The sequence below is a fragment of the Dermacentor albipictus genome, chromosome 6 (genome assembly GCF_038994185.2).
Source record: "Dermacentor albipictus isolate Rhodes 1998 colony chromosome 6, USDA_Dalb.pri_finalv2, whole genome shotgun sequence".
Classification (NCBI taxonomy): Eukaryota; Metazoa; Arthropoda; class Arachnida; order Ixodida; family Ixodidae; genus Dermacentor; species Dermacentor albipictus.
This window is the reverse complement of record NC_091826.1, coordinates 53211808-53233431: the sequence shown is the minus strand read 5'-3', so window position 1 is coordinate 53233431 and position 21624 is coordinate 53211808. Positions and strand designations below refer to the sequence as shown.

The following is a 21624-nucleotide window of genomic DNA, read 5'->3' as shown; positions in this document are numbered from 1 at the left end:
GGAAATTGGAAACGGACCAAGGAGGTCGAGGCCCACACGGAAGAAGGGCTCTGTAGGTATATCAATGGGTTGAAGCAAACCAGCGGGAGGCATAGCAGGCGTCTTCCGGCGCTGACACAGGTCGCAAGAAGCGACATAACGGCGCACAGAGCGATAAATGCCAGGCCAGAAGAAGCGGCGCCGCAGGTGGTCGTAAGTACGAGTGACGCCCAGATGTCCAGCAGTAGGAGCGTCATGAAGTTGCTGGAGCACGGTGAGTCGAAGGTGCTTGGGGACGACTAGGAGGAGCTCCGGGCCGTCAGGACGAACGCTACGACGGTATAAAGTTCCATCGCGCAAGGTGAACATCCGAAGGGACGGGTCATTGGGCGAGGAGCTTAGGCGGTCCATAAGTGTTCGAAGAACAGGATCCTTGCGCTGCTCGTCGCCAATGTGGAGGAAGCCGGAGAGGGACAGAATACTGATGTCCGAGTCTGCATCGGTATCGTCCGGTTGATCCACGGGATTGCGGGACAGGCAGTCAGCGTCTTTATGCAGGCGTCCTGACTTATATATAATAGAAAATGTATATTCTTGTAGGCGCAATGCCCAACGTGCAAGTCGTCCAGTTGGGTCCTTCAAAGAGGAGAGCCAGCAGAGGGCGTGATGGTCGGTGACAACGCAGAAGCTCCGACCGAAAAGGTACGGGCGAAATTTCGCGACCGCCCATACGAGCGCGAGACATTCTCTCTCAGTAATGGAGTAATTTCGCTCGGGCGTGGAAAGGCGGCGGCTAGCGTAAGCGATGACACGGTCTTGGCCCTGTTGACGCTGAGCGAGGACAGCGCCGATGCCATGACCACTCGCGTCAGTTCGTACTTCAGTGGGCGCAAAAGGGTCAAAGTGGGAGAGAATCGGGGAAGTGGTAAGCCGCTCAATCAGGGTAGAGAAGGCTTTCTCCTGTAGCGGTCCCCAAGAGAAAGAGGCGTCTTTCTTAAGAAGGTCAGTGAGAGGGTGAGCGATGTCCGCAAAATTTTTCACAAATCGCCGAAAATAAGAGCATAAGCCCAGAAAACTACGGACATCGTTCGTTGAACAAGGTACAGGAAAATTTCGCACGGCGTGAACTTTCTGTGGATCAGGTTGGATTCCGGCGGCGTTGACGAGATGACCAAGCATGTTAATTTCACGGCGACCGAAATGGCACTTGGAGGAGTTTAGCTGAAGGCCAGCCCTGCGAAACACGGAGAGTATGGTTGTGAGGCGCCGCAGGTGGCTCTCAAAGTTCGGCGAAAACACAATCACATCGTCGAGGTAACACAGGCATGTAGACCACTTCAAGCCGCGCAAGAGAGAGTCCATCATGCGCTCGAATGTAGCTGGCGCATTGCATAATCCAAAGGGCATGACTTTAAATTGGTACAGACCGTCCGGTGTGACAAAGGCGGTTTTCTCGCGGTCCATCTCATCGACGCTAATCTGCCAATAGCCGGAGCGGAGGTCAATTGATGAAAAGTATTGGGATCCGTGAAGGCAGTCAAGAGCGTCATCAATGCGAGGCAAGGGATAAACATCCTTCTTTGTTATCCGGTTGAGGTGACGGTAGTCAACGCAGAAGCGCCACGAGTTATCTTTTTTCTTTACTAAGACAACCGGTGATGCCCACGGGCTACTGGAGGGTTCAATGATGTCCTTGTCCATCATCCTGTCTACTTCTTTCTGTATGATGGCCCTTTCTGTTGCCGAGACACGATATGGCTGCCTATGAATGGGGCTGGCGTCACCGGTGTTGATGCGATGCGTGACAACAGATGTCTGGCCAAGTGGACGGTCGTCCAAATCAAAGATGTCCCGATAAGATGACAGGAGATGACGAAGAGCTGTTGTTTGCTCGGAAGGAAGGTCGGGGGCGATCATCTTAGAAACATCGTCCGCAGGCGTCGAGTACGAAGGAGTGGATGACAAAGGTCCGTTCGTACTGAGGAAGGATTCAGAGGTCAAAAAAGAAATCTGAAATTCTTCCAAAGTAGTGATATGCGCTATGGCGATACCGTGTGGCAAAACATGTGACGAGAACCCAAAATTGAGGATGGGCACGCGAGCGCAGTTTTCGCGGATCCGAATTAAGGTGCTCGGTAGGGCAATATTACGCGACAAAACCACGTCAGTAAGCGGCGACAGGACGTACTCGCCATCAGGTACGGGAGGACAGGGCGTCAGCAGGACATTTGTAGCAGCCTGTGGAGACAGCCTTGCAAATTCAGCAGCACATAAGCGGTGTGGATCACAAGTGGTTGCGTCGGCAGGAAGCGGCAGGTCCAACTGTACAACACCTGCGGAGCAGTCAATTTGGGCAGAGTGTTTCGAAAGGAAGTCGAGGCCGAGAATTAGGTCGTGTGGGCAGTGTTCAAGGACGATAAATAGAACAACGGTATAATGGCCCCCAATGGTCACACGTGCTGTGCACATTCCAAGGACAGGTGACGTACTCCCATCGGCGACTCGCACGGTGCACGGTACGGCGGGGGTCAGAACCTTTTTGAGCCGGCGGCGGAGAGCAGCGCTCATAACTGAAAGCTGCGCTCCTGTATCAACGAGAGATCTAACAGGAACGCCATCGACTTCAATGTCCAGCAGGTTTCCACATGTAGGCAGGGTCAATAGAGGATTTGTGGGCCGGGTCGGAGTTGCAGCTTCACCTCCGGGAGCTGCACCGCCTAGTTTCCCGAAGCGAAGCGACCGGTTGCAGAAGGGGACGAAGAGCGGTGAACGAGAGGCGAACGGGACCTACGACCTTGCGGAGACGGGGATCGGCTGGATCTTGGTGGAGCACTGTCGGCGTTGATGTTCCTAGTCGGCGTATAGGGCGAGAAAGTGCGATTGTCGGGTACTTGGCTGTAGTGACTCGGAGACGACCACCGAGGAGGCGACGACCAGTGGTTGCGGCAATGACGGGCGATGTGTCCAATACCGGAACAATTAAAACAGATGGGTTTATCATCCGCTGTGCGCCATTCAGCTGGGTTGCGACGGAGTGGTGGAAAGCTTTGCGTCCGGGAGCGAGCGGTCGGAGAAATTTGGTAGGTGTTGGTATGGCGGACTGAGCAGAGAGATGGAATGCCCAAACTTGCTATTTCCTCCCGAACGACCGCTTGTATAAGGGAGATAGCGGGTACGCTTTCCCGACAGTCTGAATGAACGGGAGCCGGGGCCATGGCCTCAAGCTCACGGCGAACGATGCGCGTTATTTCTTCCGGTCCTGCGGGCTGAACGAACCGCGGCGGGTCTTCGCAAGAAGATGTCGCGGCGGTATTGGGCAACCGGTCGAAAGTTTGAGTGACGCGGCGGCCCTTCGCTTGTTCGAAGCGCCGGCACTCCTTAATAATTGCATCCACAGTGGCACAATCCTTACACATCAAGAGATTGAAGGCATCGTCTGCAATACCTTTCAATATATGGCCAATCTTGTCTGCCTCGGTCATGTTGTCATCAGCCTTGCGACAGAGGGCCAGCACATCCTGTATGTACACGACATAGGATTCTGTGGACGTCTGAGCGCGGCACGCAAGTTCTTTTTTAGCTGCCAGCTGACGACCGACAGGTCTGCCGAACAGGTCTCGCATTTTTTCTTTGCAAACATCCCAGCTCGTTAGGTCAGCTTCATGTGTGTCATACCATTGCTTCGCAGTTCCCTTCAGATAAAATATTACGTTTGCAAGCATCATTGTAGGATCCCACCTGTTGTTGTCGCACACTCGCTCGTACATGGTAAGCCAGTCCTCGACGTCGGCGTTGTCCGTGCCACAAAATGTTCCCGGGTCCCGTGGGTGAGTGAGGATGACCGTGGGCACGGGCTGCCGAGGCGTTGTCGCTTGTGTCGGTTGATTTGCCATTGTGGCAGCAGGTAGATGACGTCCGCTGCGAAGTTCCGTGGTGGTACCCCGCACCTTCCACCAAAATGTTGCGGGAAGAAAGCAGGCCCACGAGTGTAAAATAACTTATATTTACAAATGATGGATATGGCGTTCAGGCAACCGCCAGACTTCGTCTTTCTCTAGTCCAACTCAACGTCTTCCTTCACTTCACCGTAACAATATATTTGATGTGGGTTATGAAATACAGTGTGCAGTCAACCATGACACTCAAAAATGCTTGCTCTGTGTACAGAGGTATGCGTTGTATGATGACAGTTGTAATATAATGAATCGGTGACGACAATGGCTGACGACAACCGCATACGAAGGATCAGTTGTCGAAGTTAGGATGACGAAGATGGAATGACTGCGACGGCATTAGGACGAGGTTATGACAACCAATGCATGACAACGACTGCAAAACCATAGCGCAATGACAAATATGGAATGACACCAGTGTGATGAGAATAAGACGCCGATGAGAGTATGATGAAGCAAGCATGATGACGGCTACGTATTATGAAGACCGTATGACTGCATTGGCGTGGAGTCGACGGTCTTGAACGTCGACGACAATTGAACGACGACAGTATGACGGTGATGGGGGGACGATGAAGGTATTTCGAGTGCTGGAAGAGAAACTTGGAATGACGACGGTGAAACCACCACGATGGGGTCGTGCCCACGCGCGCACATTACTGGCTCAAGCTGTCAGACAACTTGAACTACCGGGTCATCGTAAAAGGGGTGACCATGATGACATTTAGATGACGAGTGAGTCAGTAAAGCATTACTTATTTATTTATTTCATTAGCCTGATGACGCAGCTGAAACACATCCATTTGCTTGCGAAATGAAGTGCACGTGACGATAGTGCCGCCATATGAGACGAAATTGGGCACCCGGCACTCCTCGAACAGGACGACCACGGTGCCGGTGGTCTTCATTCTTTTGGCGCCAAACGTTGTGGAATAGGCAGGTAGGTTCAAGAACGGCCGAAGTTGCCAAAGAATGCTAATCGCATTAAACACAATATTCCATAAGCAATAGAGCCTCAGCTTGAAATTAATTTGGCTTGCTTCAGTGCCTATTGGTATGGGGTTACCCACTACGGGGGACCAGCGATGAGTCGAGCTGCAGAATCAAAAGAGGGCAGAAAGCTGAAATTCCATTTTGTAATTTAAGAAAATTATTACAAATAGTGAATATCAAGTATAGGGTATGGTATAGTATAGGTGCTGATAGTGTTTGGTTTTCATGGTCAGAAGAACACGGACAAAATTAAAATGGTATTTCTCTTACTGAGTTTGAAGTAGAAGAAGTGTAGGAGAAGGCGGTGCTGTCACAGTCATGGCCAATCCCTCGTAGTGGGTTGTGCTATATCTACAGGTTCCAAATCCAAATCCAAATCCAAGCTGGCACAGTTTATGTGAACCGCAGCCGGAAACAAAATTTTGATGCCTACCGTCGTACTGGTCTTACGGGAAGAAGTGAACTGCTGCAGGAATCGGAACCGGAAGCCCTACCAGGAACCAAACTCTACCCAGGAAACGAACCATCAGGAATGGCGGCGTTTGAATTAATCGCGAAGACACTATCAGTGCTGCAGGACGGAACATAAGCACTGACCAAGAGTTACAAAGGAGTTGATGTGGTGTGTATATAAGCTATATAAGTAGCTCTAACCTACCTAAACATTTACCTTAGTGCCTGCTTGGGGACGTGTAGTTGCATACCTCTGTGCCTTAACCATCAAGTCAAATGCAGCGCCGATTGTTTTTTATGCTGCGGTCACTAAGACGTCTAAAAAATGCCGGGACCACACAAGTCTGCTTATATTTTTGAAGGGTGATTTCTTATCTGGCAGCTGTGTTCGAATACTCCCTATCTCTTCATGCCCACTAATTTCAAGGCGAAAGCCTTAAATCTCCCTGTTTCAAGGTAGCGTTGTTAGGCGCAGAAAATATGACCCAAGGAAGGCCAGAAACAAACCAAAGCATGTCCAGCCGTGTATGACAGATGATTTTTGATTAGGGACGTTTATGATCGGTAACGGATTAAAGTAAGATGGATTAGGGCGGATTAAGATGTATTGAAGAGAATCAAGATGGATTAAGGTGGATTGAGGTGTACTAAATATAATTACGTCAATTTGAATGGATTAAGATCGATTCAGGTGAACGAAAAAGGATTAGGGCGGATAAGGGTGGATTAAGGTGAATTCCAGTGTGCTTTACAATGCGTCCGCCTTTGCGTCTCTTAGGCCATAGCTAGGGACACATGGAACATTTTGCTTTTCTTGAGCTGAGGTCAGCTATTATCGACATCAGCCTCCATGGTTCCTTAGTGGCCATGGTGTTGGGCTGCTAAGCATGAAGTTGCGAGGTTGAATCCTTGCAGCGGCAGCAGCATTTCGATGGCGGCGAAATGAAAGAACACTCGCCTAATTTGAGTTAAGTACGCGTTAAAGAATACCAGGTGGTTCAAATTATTCCGCAGTTCCCCACTACGGCATGCCTTATATTCAGACCATGGTTTGGCCATGTGAAACCTTATAACGTAATCTTATATTTTGGTATAGGTCTTCAGAAGAGCGATACAATTGTACATCGAACGAAGTGCATGACATTTGTTGCATTTCTGATATTAAACAACTCAGACTGATCCTTTAGTGTATGTGCAACAATAATGCTGATTTAAAACGGTCGCGCAAGTCGTTGTCCATAAATAATGTGACTATTAGAAAATAATGCACGATGTATGATGTGGTATGTTACTCTTAGATAATATCTTCAAGCTTGTAAAGCAGCTCGCCATTCCTTTTGAGAGAGATACAGGCAGGGAGGATGGTTCACAGAGAAGAGGATAAACCACACCGTACATGTCTAGTGTGCAGCTAACAGCTGAACATCGGTCTTCAATGTTGGGAAGGAGTAGCAGGTGCGCAAAGGTGACAGAGATGGGAAAGGGGTTGTGCTCCGAGCTGATAGCTCTGATGGCGTGAAGGGATCTGCGGAAGCTACACACGCTCAGCAGAAAGGTGTAATGTGAGCGGTCCCGCTGTGCAAGGCAACTTGCGGGTGGTAATCCCGCAATACCCCGCGTACATTAGGTGCTCCGTGAATCCTGAAGCTTTAGTGAACATGGCCAGGCAGGCGACAACTGACTTACCTCGGACACGGCCGGATAAACACGCCCGGAGGACGCATTCCACGCTGTTGGCCGAAAGACATAGAGCACGGCGCATTTGGTCACACTGGTTTTGCTTTAAGGTGTCCTCGAAGTGTCAAAAGAGCGTAGCATATATTTTTATTCAATACGCTTGTAAGATTCATTAGGATGCCGCAAAACTGTTTCGTAATGTCCCCTAGTATTTCAAATGGATATCGTAATCGAGTAAAGGAACCACGGAAGTTATTGCGCTGCCTCCAACTTAAGAAAAGTTTAGCACCTGTACAACAATTTACTTTCATTTTGCTAGGCGTTTTTTCTGGCCATTTTTTTCCGGATGTTGGTATGGGCCATGGGCCGTAAGTTATCAGAGTTAATTTTTTTTGTTTGCAAATCTGGCGAAGATCAGTGTTGCCTGCAAATGTGCAGCCATGAGCTCCTGTTTAAGGTGGGCCGAAAACAAAGTGAGGGAGTGACGAAACAATTAACCCCGGTGTCCAAAGCGATCCCCCTTCCCCGCATTCTTTAAAGTGCGAATGGTTCTGACACCTATTCGTTCATGTTGTGGTGTCGGAACGCATCGAGTGCTTGCAGACTGCATGCGCCCTTGTGGGGTATTCCTCTCCATATTACGTCCAAAAGAAACATTAAAAGACGGGAAACTTTGCACAGGTTCCGTGGCCGCATGTTAGTCCATGCGCACTCGTACACTTGAGTCAGAGAACGCCGTATTTTATGATGAGGTGTGTCATCTGTAATCTATTGTTGCTCGCACCATATGACCTTGCGTGTCTCTTGTCTATCGCTGTAGTTACGCTAACTCGCACTTGTTAATCGACGGTATTCTGTGACACTATGGCTATTTGGCTTAGTTAGGAAGAAAAGACGAAGTCGTGCACCGAAAGCAAGAAGGCTTTGTGCTGCAATTTGTAAATCACACTAATGGTATAGCGAAACTTATACAGTATTACATCATTGGCCTCCTGAACTGAGCGATCAAGCCGTGTCCTTACCAAGGATACCTTAGTGCGGGGCAGTTCATATTAGAATAAGCACTGCTATCGACTACAGTTTTCGTAGTTTATGCAAGGTTTCCCAAATTTTTACAAGGTATGAACCATCACACCCGCGACGTCAATTGTTCTAAAAATATTGAAAATCGCCCATGGGCTCGCCTTGTTGCTCAAACATGCCTGACTAGTTCCGGTGGCAAACATGCTCAAGCAGGGCAGTACACAGCACAGAATTCCTTACAGAAAGTATATGACAGGGAACCCTAGCACTGCTCTCTACGGTATATGCTGCCAATCATGATGATTCAGCTGGCAGATGGCCAGTATAGTGATGTGGCTAAACTTAGTTCCTGCGAGTTAAAACATCTCCGTAAATTTACACATTGGTCATGCCGAGAAAGATGTTCCGCTTAACATACGAAAGTTTCCAATAATTATCCTTAATAACGCATGTTGGCAAAATATTCGGCACGTGTGTGTTAAGATGTGTTTGCTTGGAGAATAGAGATGACAATAATGAATAACGCCACAAGAACGGCTGAAGCAACAAACACAAGCATGTTCATGCAATAAACATTGTTTTCAAAGTAGTATAACAGTCGCGTAGCCATAGTTTTCTCAAGTAATCTCTTCAGAATCTATGCTCTCAAGTCAATCGTTTGTAACAGCCTCATAGAAAAGGATTTACAGGGCAACTTCGGCACTTCTTTCTTTGTTTTCTTTTTGTTTCTTTACAAACAGACCATTGTGATTGGAAAGCGTGTATACCTGTATACGAGTCGGACGCTCCATCTGAGAGGCATCAAGTTAGGGCGTTGGCTGGTTGCCTGCACGTTCAGCCTTCTCCGCTGGATCCTGTTTTTCCCATCGACGCCCATCTTCCTGCTTCTCGTATTGGTGCTGCTGAGTTTGGTGTTCCGAAGGTACGGTTGGTCCATGCAATTTCGCACAAAGTTCAAAAAAACAAAACATGGCCTCACGTTCGTTCAGTCCCCCTGGGAGTTATTAGCAGTGCAGGGTTTTTAACTCCCAATTGTCACGGACTGCTTCACAAGACATTTTGCGAGTCCGTTTATCGTTCCCATTAGCTTAGTCGCGTTGAGTACTAATCTCACAACGTTCTTCTTGAAATCATGGTAGTATTTTCTAGCCCTCTGCTATAATTTGACACTGTTGTATGTCCTTTGTTGTGTACTTTCACATTTATGTTTCAGTTCGTTCGGGTAATAGTTTTCACGTTTCTCTAAATACATGCATGCCGCTCTAGCTAGGACTAAATATTGGGGCTGCAGTATGTGTAAATACATAAATTAAACAAATAAATAAATTTGTCAAGCAATGTGTTTTTTTTGCCTTTTTTCCTCTGCTGGCCAGCTGAATGTATACGCTATTTTGAGCGCAAGCATAAATCCGGTTATTTTCGAGCATACGCAAAAGTGCGCTGTCGTAACAGTCACGATTTGTTATTTATCCTAACGCCCACACGAATGCATATTGCTGTCATGGTTGGCATCGAAAATTAGCCAGAATAGTCGCCGTGTCATATTGAATCTTCTGTTATTACGTTACCGACTTTTTTCACACTTTATGCAATACAATAGGTCCTTCTCTTCTTGCTATGCATTCAGTTAACGGTCTGGATTTAGGAACTTTTTCTTCTTTTCCTAGTTCACTTCTAACCATGAAACGTCTCACTTTCCTGTTTTAATCTTTGTTGGATACGAAAGTAAAATAAATGAATGAATAAAGGGATAATCCCTGCAGGTGGTGCTTAGGCGAAGATCGGGCCTCGGAGGGAACCAGGATCGCCCGTGCAGGACCTCGCTGTCTCACTCGACCTACCAGTGTCGAGGAGGAAGCATGTTTTACGCTGGCTAGACGCGTCCGCAATCATCTGCGTTGCACCAGGCACGACGCCCACCACTGCTTCACAAGGAGTAAGAATCACTCATGTACAGCCTGTGATGCCCGTGTCAAATCAAATTGTTTACTTGCATCAGTGAGTTTAGGAGACAGGGGAGCTGCACACACACACACACAAAAGGAAAGCTGTTCCAGAAAAGTCCACGATTATACAGCCCTCTTTTTCTTTTTGAGGAAAATGAGCAGCGGGCGCATATAGTATCGGAAGCCTCATGCCACGTTACAACACACAATGAACGCGTTGTACAAGTCAACATAGCTGGTAGTCTTAGAATGATGAAAGACATCAAGTATCTTGTGAAGCACGCATGCGTGCTCTCCCATTTGGGCCTTGTTCTTCGCCCCCCCCCCCTAGTTGAAATACGTTGAGGGACCAAAATAAAGAGGGCTCGACTAAGCAGGTCTCTGTTTGTTCTTTTTGTATAGTATCTTTTAAGAGTGCAAATTATGCTTTCCAGCTTGAGTTGGTATATCGCGATGTTCGTCACATGGACTTGCGAGCAGATCTCTTTTTGACAATATACGCACTTGTCGGGGATTTTGCTTGTGTAAGTGAAACATTTGTGCCCAAAATGAGCGCATTATTGCTGTGGGTCGCTTGAGAGACTACCGTGAAATTCCCGGAGCATGAGGTGCCAGAAAGTAAAAAAAAAGCATTTCTGCCACGTATTTCTCGGTAAATATGCAACCCTGTCTTTTCCCAGTTTTTGAAAAACATAAATTCCGAAAAGGAATGTGTTATTTTATGCGTAAGAGTAAAATGTTCCATAGACCCACAACAGAATAATTATGTGCAATAATGTTTACCTGAATACGTCTGATTACCTTAATATACGTGCGTGAGCTATACAACACTATTGAATCATGTATAAATGTATTTATCTCAATCATAATAATTTGCTAATTTATGAACGGACACGCAGCACCTTTATGACACTGAAGTGAGGGGTAATGAATGGGATAAAGCCGAGCAGTGGAATTATTGCAAAACACTATACTACCGAGATAATTCTAAAATGCCTGTTTACAGAGATAACGCGTACTCGGAGCCGATATGAGAACGCCCAGTAGCACGCATCTTATCAACCCAGTGGCAAAGGCCAGACGCAATCAACACTCGCTTTTTTTTTTCTTTACACGGCGCGGTCAAAGCACAGTGTGGCCTGGTCCCACATTGTGCAGACGGTGTCTTATGTCTCCGTGTGCTTTTCGTAGGCTTCACATTGAGGCGGTGAGACGCACATGCAAGCACCCTCGGTGGCTGCACTTAGTTGCGATAGTTTCTCCTGCCACAGGTTCTACCCAAAGCAGCCCCTTGAATTTCTCCACGAACGAAAGGAGATGTTGAAAGACGCGACAGATGAACTTTACGTTTTGCGGTTCTATCTGCACTGTATCTTGCCTACTCTAAGCTAGCGACGACACGTAAATGGCGACGTCATGGACACATTTGAGATCGGCCTTATTTAAGGACTGACATGCTCGTTTACATGTCAAAGCCTTTGCTTTGTTCCGTGCCATGCTGACGTTTGTCGTTTAATGGCGCAAGGGCTAGACATGGCCAAAGAGCATCAATACGAGTAGGGATGTCTTGTCAGCGAGTTTCATGGCATGGTCTGGCACGAGGTGATAGGAATGTCTGATGTCTTTTACAAGAGCCGTATCCACACTCACAAAAAGGCCTTACGATATATTTGTTTCTGAGGTGAGATTATAGCGAATCTTGCTGCTTGACATGTTGGCAAACGGCACTTTGTCAATCTGAAACTTTGTCAACCGGTCAATGAGAAAATTCGACCTTAAATTTATTGGCTGGTTGCAGTATGTAACCTTGCAAAGATATCCGCCAGCAAAGGAAGCGTAGAGCACGTCCGCATACATTTCGTTAGGCCACGTGGTTTTACGTGTGTAGAGTGGATAATGTGTGGGCAGTGATTTCAAGTAGAGCTTTAATGTCTTCCCAATTTCTTTGTACTTCAGATTGCATTACATTGTATTATTGGGGCTATCTCATTTGTGCACCCGCTTGAAACAAACTTATATATGCCTCCGATATCCGCTTTCTCCTATTGAAGTGTAACTTTTCGCTGATGATTTCTACACTTGTGTCATTACACTTTATCCGTTTATTGTAGTCTATCTTTTTTTATGTACCAAGAAGTGAAGAAAGAGCTGCCGTTGTCAGCGTACCGCTAAATGCAGTTATTTCATAAAAGAAAACAGAAAGCATTAGCTTTTTTTTATAAACGTACAGTTGGATGTAGCGCACTATCCCGTGTGCGCATGTGTGTGTTTTGTCACCATAGGGCTGAACAATATGTGTCAACAAACACTACACTTTTCTTACCAGTAGATCAAGCTTTCATGAGAAATGTACTAGCCTTATCCACAAATTAGCAACGCATCATATAAGAATACCTCCGTCACATTTTTACTGTTCATTCGCATTCTTTCTGCACTGCACAGGGACCGCCGAGGGTGGCGTCATGACCGAGCCGGTCGCTGCGAGAGTGATTCAGCGCTGGGTCCGCGCCAGGTTCCAGCCGTGGGTCCGCGGACGGGTGGTTCACAGCGCCAGCCCATCAAGACCTCAGAGGGCTCCAGGCTGGATAGACAGGGATGCCGGTGCCAGAGTCGTCACCCTCGTAGGCCATAATGGCACGTCGACCATCGGACTCCAGCATCCTGGCGATGCTTCCTTGGTGGAAACCCACTTGGACTAGCACCTACACCATGTACGAAGCACCCATGGCCGACGCCGATCGCGCGATCCACAGCTTGCCCAAATGTTGCGGAGACGCGACGACTTCCTATTCGCGCATTCTTTCCGCAGACCAAATTGATGGGTGCTTGCTGGAAGAGGCAGCGTCAGTGGTCCAAGTGATTGCGGCCCCTCTACGAGAAAACTAGCACTGACTTTCAGGGGCTGTAGGACTCACGTCGATACTTATGCGTAAGATGGCACGACAAAACAAAAACGAAAATTGCACAGCGTTATAATATAACGAGTACGAAGCACGAAACGACCGTCTCGTTGTAGGTTATAAAAGAAATATTGAGATAGACAACATGAACCAATAGGCACGTACTTGATTTCGCCTCAGCGGTCTCCATTCGCGTAAATGAATGACGAATATAATTGTTCCAGGAATCATAATTCAGGATGGTTGTTTCGAATGCTAATTGTATTACAAAGCATTGGTGGCATTTTAAGAGGGCTAAACATAAATTAAAGAACAGCTTTAGGCAGGGCTGAGGCCTGGCACGGAGGATGGGTTATGTGCGATGGTGAAAGCAGACGCTAGCTCTAGTATGCAAGGCTAAGCAAATGTGCTTTGTGTTTTGTTGGCCGGGAAAAAAATGGGCACAGTTGCATCAGGAACCAATGATGCGTGCTCTATGTGGCGTGTGTGCCCATGGAAGATGTTTTTTTTTCACTGCCTAACCCAGCCTGCGTGATTTCAAAATTGACTGAACGCTTCGACGCACCGAACAGCTTAGCTTATGTACTATCATGGTTGATATTCAACAGCATCGCATCTATGTCCCTCATCAATGCAATAAAACAAAATCATCTTAAGTGGCAGCTTTCACTCGGTGGTTTCTATCTGTACAAGGAAACAGAGATATCGATCTGCTCTTTATATACGGCACCGATTTCGATGAGGTTTGCCCCATTTTAAAGAAAAAGTCAAGTTCTAGTAACTGTATTAAGAGGAAGCTTTGGCTCGGGCCCAACTCCGACGGGCCTATTGAAATGCATGTAAAACGCAAAAACGTTTTTCTGAGATAACCCTCGGCCCATTGTAGTGCAATTTGTTGCATTTGAGAGAGATCGTACAATTCTAGTGACTGTTGGAAGCGGAATTTTCATTTAGGGAATGAATTTTGTTAAAACAATTTTCAAATATTTGACAGTTTGAAAAAAATATATAAGTACGGAGTTCACTATTTCATAGCTCTGCATCAAGAACAGACATCGTAGTTCTGTAAACGGCATCCATTAGATCATATAAAGCGGACAAATTTGATGTTTCCTTTGAAATCTTAAGTGAATTTCTTAGGTTGTTCATAGGAATTCTGTAAGAGCTTTATTTACATATTACTAATTTTTTCGAGATTCATGTGTAACATATGAATTCTGGCCGTTTTAGATGTACTATTAGATGCAATTCACAGAATATAATTATCATTTTTCGTTGCTGAGGTTCAGAGTTGTAAACTGGATAGTTTAGTTTACTGGAAATTTTCGATTTTTGATTGTGTTTAATGGAACTTTATCCAAATTCCAAACCAACAGCCACTAGATTTTTCTTTTAAATGCAACAAGCGTCTTCAGATTTGGTCAGCAGTTGCCGAGAAAAACGAATTCTCCTTTTAGATGTATAAGATAGGAGCACCCGAGCTAAAGATTCCTCTTAAGTGATTTTTTTTTATTTAACAGTGGCTATTTGTTTAGGTTCTTGAAACTCGCAATGCATTTAAATGTTCAACTCGTATTTACAATTCCAACTCTGACCTAAACGAAGAATGTCACAATTCTGTAAACCATGCTCTGAATAATAAACCAAAAGCAGGAAAATCGCACTACTATACAAGACTCTGTAACATGCCCACAATTTGGGATTAGAACGTTTCCAAAAGGTTCGTAAACATTGTACGAGCCCCACGTGAGCTCCATATATATTAAATTTCTTTGGCGGAGCGTTTCCAAAATTTGAGGTCCTGAATCAAACTTGTGGCGCCTATAGCTATTCAATTTTACCTTTTTCTGTCACATTCAATCAACTGTGTTGAAATCGGTTCTATCGGTGGTCAGATTAAAGCGTTCCTGCATTTTACATGCATTTGAAATGGGAGATCGCAGTCGGCCTCGAGCTGAAGCTTCCTCTTAAGGTAGCATGCAGAAGACCTCCAATAGAGTACTGCATTGAGATCGTCAAAACGTGCTTCTTGGCGGTTCTACGTTAAGTCAAGATGCATTGCTCTGCCCTACGCTTCGGTGAAACTATATTGCGATTTGTATAACACTGTTTCTCATGGCCACATCGTTACTGTAATGAGATCATATGGCCTAATAAAATATTCTCGATTATATTTCGTCTTAGCCCGGCCACTTAAGGGATACGAGTGTAAAAAAAAGACCCAGTAGCCTTTATGTACGTAACTGATGGTGACGATTAATGGGGTTTAACGGCGCAAAAGCTGCGGAAGGTCAAGAAGGCCACCTAATGGTATGATGCGTGCCATGTAGTGTTCAAAGTCAAGTGTTATGTGTAACGCTAATGTAAATGGACTAAAGGCATTCGCTGTAGAATGCGTAAAATATACATTTGACTAAAAATATGACAGTAGTGTATGCAACGTACACTGACACGTTTGAAGAAAATAAAAGATACGCTGTGTAGATGAGCTATAATATAATATGTTACAATCAGAAGCACTACTGCCTCATCAAGGTCCGTAGAGAGCAAGCGCCTGAAGGTGTGCCCTGTACTAAAAGCAATCACAGCAACTCAAGAGAGGCCGCTCTACGAATTCTTGGGGCAGAAGACGTGTAGCAAGCGGACTTCAGTGAAAAACATCTAACACAATTTCCTCGTTACAACAGTTCATCGTTACGAAGAAACTTTGCTGGATGAACAGCGAAAGGTTGTCTGTAAGCTAGAAGGAAGTGTTTTTTTTTCTTTTCAGGCTCTGTTTCTTGACGTAGCATTAAGACGTGAATGACGGTCAACTTGTGAATACATTTCCCACAGATGGGAGGTTCATCCACGGTCAACAAGTGGTTGTGGCTGCCCTGTGTGTGTCCTATGCTCAGCCAAGTGAAGAGCACATCCGCTTTCCGTGATTTTGCTTCGATGTCCGAATTCCTACCTTATTCGACTTTCAGCGAGGCAGAGGTGTTGCCAAGAACTTTTTAGTTTTCTCCGGAGGAAAGGTATCAAATGTATTGCCGCGACACCTACGGGAGCATTGCGAGTTCTTGCTGCTGTAAATGTAGATAGTTCGTCGGCAAGCATACTACCCTAAATGCCTCGGGGGCCAGGATCTCAGCACATCAAGAAACGTTGTTAAGCTAAACAGCTAGGGAAGAAATGTGACATAAGTTCTATTATTATAGAATTTCTGGGCTTTCGCAGAGGCATACGAGCATTTAGGACGCCAATTGAGTCTGTATATACAATTGCCTTTTCTAAATTTATTTTTATCCGACAATAACGCATAGGCCTCAGCCGTAAAGATGCTGGTTAGTGGGTGAAGGACGTCCGATTCCGAAAATGATAGTCCAACTGCGGTGTGGACATGCTCGCATGGGACTTTTATGCATCTGTGTAGAATTCCGCGCATGAGTACATAGCTTGAAGTTGCAGACAGTGTATTCGAATATGTTCTTGTGGAGCGTGCTTGGATACTCTGAAAATGATGTATCACATTCTACGATCTGACAGTACGACGGCTGTAACGTCTTTTCTGGGGTCTTCTGATGGTGTTCTAGAAGCGCGACGCACATTTCTTCACTAATTCACCTAACACGCAGCGAGAAGAGTTCTCTGAATGTGGGGCGATTTTAAACAGCGTAGTACACGTCCTGTCATTAACAGTTACGAAGCAAAGATGTTCGTGGTTCGAATGCACTTTCAGGAAATACGTAAAACCAGGATATTACACCGGAAGTTCAAGTGACCACTCCTTAGAAACCACGCACAAACTTGGTACGGGACGTGTCCTGAAGGCATCTGGGGCCAGGTAGATCCCTAAATGACGAACAGCATCCATTATCTGCAGCATGCTCAGTACGGGAGAGTGATACATCATAATCATCTTCATCGTCGTCATCATTATCATCAGCGGCAGCAGTAGCTTGGCTACGCCCACTGCAGGCCAAAGGCCTCTCTCATACTTCTCCAGCTACCCCGGTCATGTATCCCGGTCATGTGGCGTGATAGATCACAGTACCACCATCGAGACGGAGTTCAATGTATGACGCTCTTGTACGGGTTTATCAGATACTTCCTATCACTACTCAGTGTTGTGCGCGAAAGAACTGAGAATATTTATAGTTTTTCGACATTGATATGAATATATCTGATGCGGAGTATGAAATACAGTCTGCTGTCAACCATGACATTCAAAAATGTTTGCTCTGTTGCAGAGGTATGCGTTGTATGATGACAGCTGTATTATAATGAATGTGTGGCGAAAATTGCTGACGACGACCGCAAGAGAAGGATCAGTTGTGGAAGTTAGGATGACGAGGATGAAACGATCGCGATGGCGCTAAGACGGGGGTATGACAGCCAATGCATGACAACGACTGCAAAATGACGACGCAATGACGAATGTGCCATGACACCAGTGCGCGGAGAATAGGACGACGACGAGATTATGATGAAACAAGCATGGTGACGACTGTATTGTCACGTGGTAGTGACGGTGAATAACACAGTAGCAATACTGTGAACGACAAAACTAACTTTTTATTGGGTGAACCTGTGTCCACAGAACAGGCTACACTTATAGCACTACGATAGCGGCGAACACGGTCGGCGGTCGTCGAAAATCTGATCAGCGGGTTGAGCGCGTCGGCTTTTATACAGCAGTCGTCGAATGTTTCAGACTAATCACTTGGAGCCGCGTGTATTCCACAAAGTTCTACACCATTCGCGTCAACACGATGAAATCAGATAACATAAGGTTCGGCGACTACAGACAGCGGATAGAAGCATCGATAACTTTCAAGAAACTTCTGATACATGCAGGCGCGTTCCGCGCTGTGCGTTAACATTTGTTAGGCGGCGAAACGTGTCCCCCGATAAAGACAAGTACACGTGTCAGTATCTTGAAGACTGTATGCCTACATTAACTTGCCGTCAATGGTCTGATGACTGACGTGTGATAGCGGCTGTCTCACAACAGTGGTTCAATCACGATTGAACGACGACAGTATTACCATGATGGCGGGACAATGACGGCATTTCGAGTGCTGCAAGATAAACTTGGAATGACGACGATGAAACCACCACGATGGCGTCACGCCCACGCACGCACATTAGTGGCTCAAGCTGCCAGACAACTTGGACTACCGGATCGACGTAAAAGGCGGGTAGACGATGGGGTGATGACATTTAGATGACGAGTGAGTGAGTAAAGCATTATTTATTTATTTTATTAGTCAGGTAACGCAGCTGTAACACACGTCCATTCGCTTGCGAAATAAAGCGCATGTGACGATGGCGCCGCTGCACGAGACGAAATTGGGCACCCTGCACTCCTCGAACAGGACGACCACGGTGCCGGTGTTCTTCATTCTTCTAGCGCAAAACGCTCTGGGATAGGTAGGTAGCTTCAAAAGCGGCCGAAGTTTCGAAAGACTGCTAATCGCATTAAACACGATATTCCATCAACAATAGAGCCTAAGCTTGAGGTTAATTTGGCTTGGTTCAGTGCCTATTGGGATGGGGTTACCCACTACGGGGGACCAGCGATGAATAGGGCAGCAGAATGCAAAGAGGGAAGAAGGCTTCAATTACATTTTGTAAATTAAGAGTGACATAATAAATTATTACAAATATTGAATATAAGGTTTAGGGGTATATTATGAAAGAGGTGCTAATAATGCTCTGGATTTCATGGTGAGGAGAAAGAACACTGAGAAAACTTATATAGCAGTTCTTTTGCTGATCTTGAAGTAGAAGATGTAGAGGAGAAGGCGTGCTGGCGCAGTTTATGAGTACCGCCACTGGACTCAAGATAAACAAAATTTTGATGCCTGCTGCCGTACTGGTCACACGGGAAGAAGTGCATTGCTGCAGGAGTCGTAACCGAAAGTCCTACCAGGAACCAAACTCTGCCAAGGAAACGAACCATCAGGAATGGCGACGTTTCATCTAATCGTGAGCACGAGTTACAACGGAGTTTCTGTGATGCGTATATAAGCTATATAAGTAGCTCTAACTTATCTAAACATTTAACTGAGTGACTGCTGGGGGACGTGTAGTTGCATACCTCTGTGCCTTAACCGTCATGTCAAATGCAGCGCCGAAACTTCTTTATCCTGCGATTCTTTGTTCACCATAATACTCGCTGTCTCTTCATGCCCACTAATTACAAGGCGAAAGCCTTAGACGTTTCTGTCCCAAGCTAGCATTGTTGGGTGCAGAAAAAAATGACCCGAGGAAGGCGCGAAGCAAACCACAGCATATCCAGCCGTGTGTTAGCGATGATTATTGATTAGCAAAGCTTATGATCGGTTTTTGATTGGATTAGGATGGATTAGGGTTCATTGAGATATCATAGATAGATTGAGGAGAATCAAAGTGGATTAAGGTGGATTGAGGTGTACTAAAGATCATTAGGTGAATTAGAGGGGATTAAGGTTGATTCAGATGATGGAAGAAGAATTAAGGTGGATAAAGGTGGACTAAGGTGAATTTCACTGTTCTTTACAATGCGTTCGCCTTCTTGGCTCTTAGGCCATAGCTAAGGACACATGGAACTTTTTTACTTTTCTTGAACTGAAGTCAGCTAGTATCGATATCAGCCTCCATGGTTCCTTAGTCGCTATGGTGTTGGTACGCTAAGCATGAAGTTGGGAGATTGAATCCTTGCCGCGGCGGCAGCATTTCGATGAGGGCGAAATGCAAGAACAGTCGCCTAATTTGAGTTAAGTACGCGTTAAAGAATTCCAGGTCGTTCACATTATTCTGCAGTCCCCCACTACGGCATGCCTCATATTCAGACCATGGTTTGGGCATGTAAAACCTTATGACGTAATTTAACTTTTTTACTGTAGGCCTAGGGGTCAGCTACACTATTTCACAATGAACAAAATGCATGGCATTCGTGGCACTTCTCATATTGAGCAGCTGAAAGTGATCGTTAACTCTATGTGCAAATATACTTCCTATATATATAGTCCCGCAAATCCTTGTTCATAAATAACCTGACAGTTAGACAATAAAAATACGCTGGTTGTTGCAGTATGTTACACTGAGATAGTATCTCAAGGCAGGCGAGGCAGCTCGTGTCTCACTTGAAGATAGAGGGAGAGACAGGGAGATTACTTGCCAGAGGAGAAGATAGACTGCACCGAAGTGTCTATCGTGCAGCTGACAACTGAACATTGCTCTGCGGTGTGGGGGAGGAGGAGGAGCAGGAACGTAAAGCTGACAGAGATGGGAAAGGGGTTGTGCTCCGAGCGGATAGCTCTGGTAGTGTGAAGTGATCTGTGGAAGCCGGACTCGCTCAGCAGAAAGGTGGAAAGCGGCTGGTGCCGCTGTTCTAGCCAACTTGCGGGTGGTAATCCCGCCATACCTCGCGTACATTAGGCTCACCGTCAATCCTGAACGTTCAGCGAATTCGACCAGGCTGGCTACAATTGGCCTTACCTTGAACAAGGCCGGATCAAGACGCCTAGAGGATGCATTCTACGCTGTGAACAGAAAGACCAATTAAACTGTACTTTTGCGCGCACTGGTTTTCGCTTTGAGGTGTTCTCGCCATGTCTAGTGAGCGTAGCATTGACATTTATTCAAGGTACTTGTAAGATTGATTAGGACGGCCCAAAAGTGATTCGTAATGACTTCTAGCACTTCAACTGGATATCGTATTCCAATAAAGGGACCGCAGAAGTTACTGCGCTGCCTCCAACCTAAATAAAGTTTATCACCTGTACAACAATCTACTTTCATTTAGCGAGGCCTTTTTTCTTGAAATTTTTCTCCGGATGTTTGTTATGGGCCATGGGCCGTTACTTATAAGAATAATTTTTCGTTTGTAAGTCTGGCGAAGAGCAGTGTTGCCCTCACATGTGCCGCCATGAGCTCCTGTTTAAAGTGGGCCGAAAGCTAAGTGAGGGAGTGACGAAACAATTACCCACGGCATCTAAAGGGATCCCCCTTCTTGTAATCCTGGAAAGTGCGAGAGGCTCTGACAACTATTCATTCATGTTGCGGTGTCGCAACGCATGAAACGCTTGCAGACTGCACGCATCTTTGCGGGTTATTCCTCTCAATATTACGTCCAAAAGAAACATTAAAAGACGGGAAACTTTGCACAGGTTCCGTGGCTGCATGTTAGTCCATGCGCACTCGTACACTTGAGTCAGAGAACACCGTATTTTATGATGAGGTGTGTCATCTGTAATCTATTGTTGCTCGCACCATATGACCTTCCGTGTCCCTTCTCTATCACTGTTGTTACGCTAAGTCGCACTTGTTAATCGACAATATCCTATGGCACTATGGCTATATGGCTTAATAAGGAATAAAGGACGAAGTCGTGTGCCGAAATCAAAAAAGGCTTTGCCATTGCAATTTGTAAATTACACTAATGTTATAGCGAAACATATATAGTACTACATCATTGGCCCCTGGAACTGAGCGATCAGTTCCAGAGGCCATGTCGTGTCCTTACCAAGGATACCTTAGCGCGGGGCAGTTCATATCAGATTAAGCACTGCTATCGATTAGAGTTTTGTTCGTTTATGCAAGGTTTCCTAAATTTTTACAAGGTGTAAACCATCACACCCGTGGCGTCAATTGTTCCAAAAATAATGAAAATCGCCTGTTAGCTCACCTTGTTGCTTCAACATGCCTGACTAGTTCCGGCGGTAAACATTC

At 45.9% G+C, this 21624-nt stretch overlaps 1 protein-coding gene and 1 long non-coding RNA gene across 2 annotated transcripts in view; both read left to right on the top strand.

Annotated features, from left to right (window-relative positions):
• The first annotated feature begins 5267 nt into the window (after window positions 1-5267).
• LOC135906896 (uncharacterized) lies at window positions 5268-13453 on the top strand. Its single transcript, XR_010565846.2, has 4 exons — window positions 5268-5547; window positions 8819-9000; window positions 9842-10014; window positions 12467-13453. It is a non-coding gene; the product is annotated as an uncharacterized lncRNA (long non-coding RNA).
• A 5247-nt stretch (window positions 13454-18700) lies between these two features.
• Window positions 18701-21624, top strand: part of LOC135906839 (uncharacterized) — a 10451-nt gene continuing 7527 nt past the window's right edge. The window contains exon 1 of the mRNA XM_065438432.2: window positions 18701-18897. Within this exon, the coding sequence (XP_065294504.1) occupies window positions 18877-18897 (21 nt within the window). The 5' untranslated portion in view covers window positions 18701-18876. The remainder of the gene's footprint in view (window positions 18898-21624) is intronic.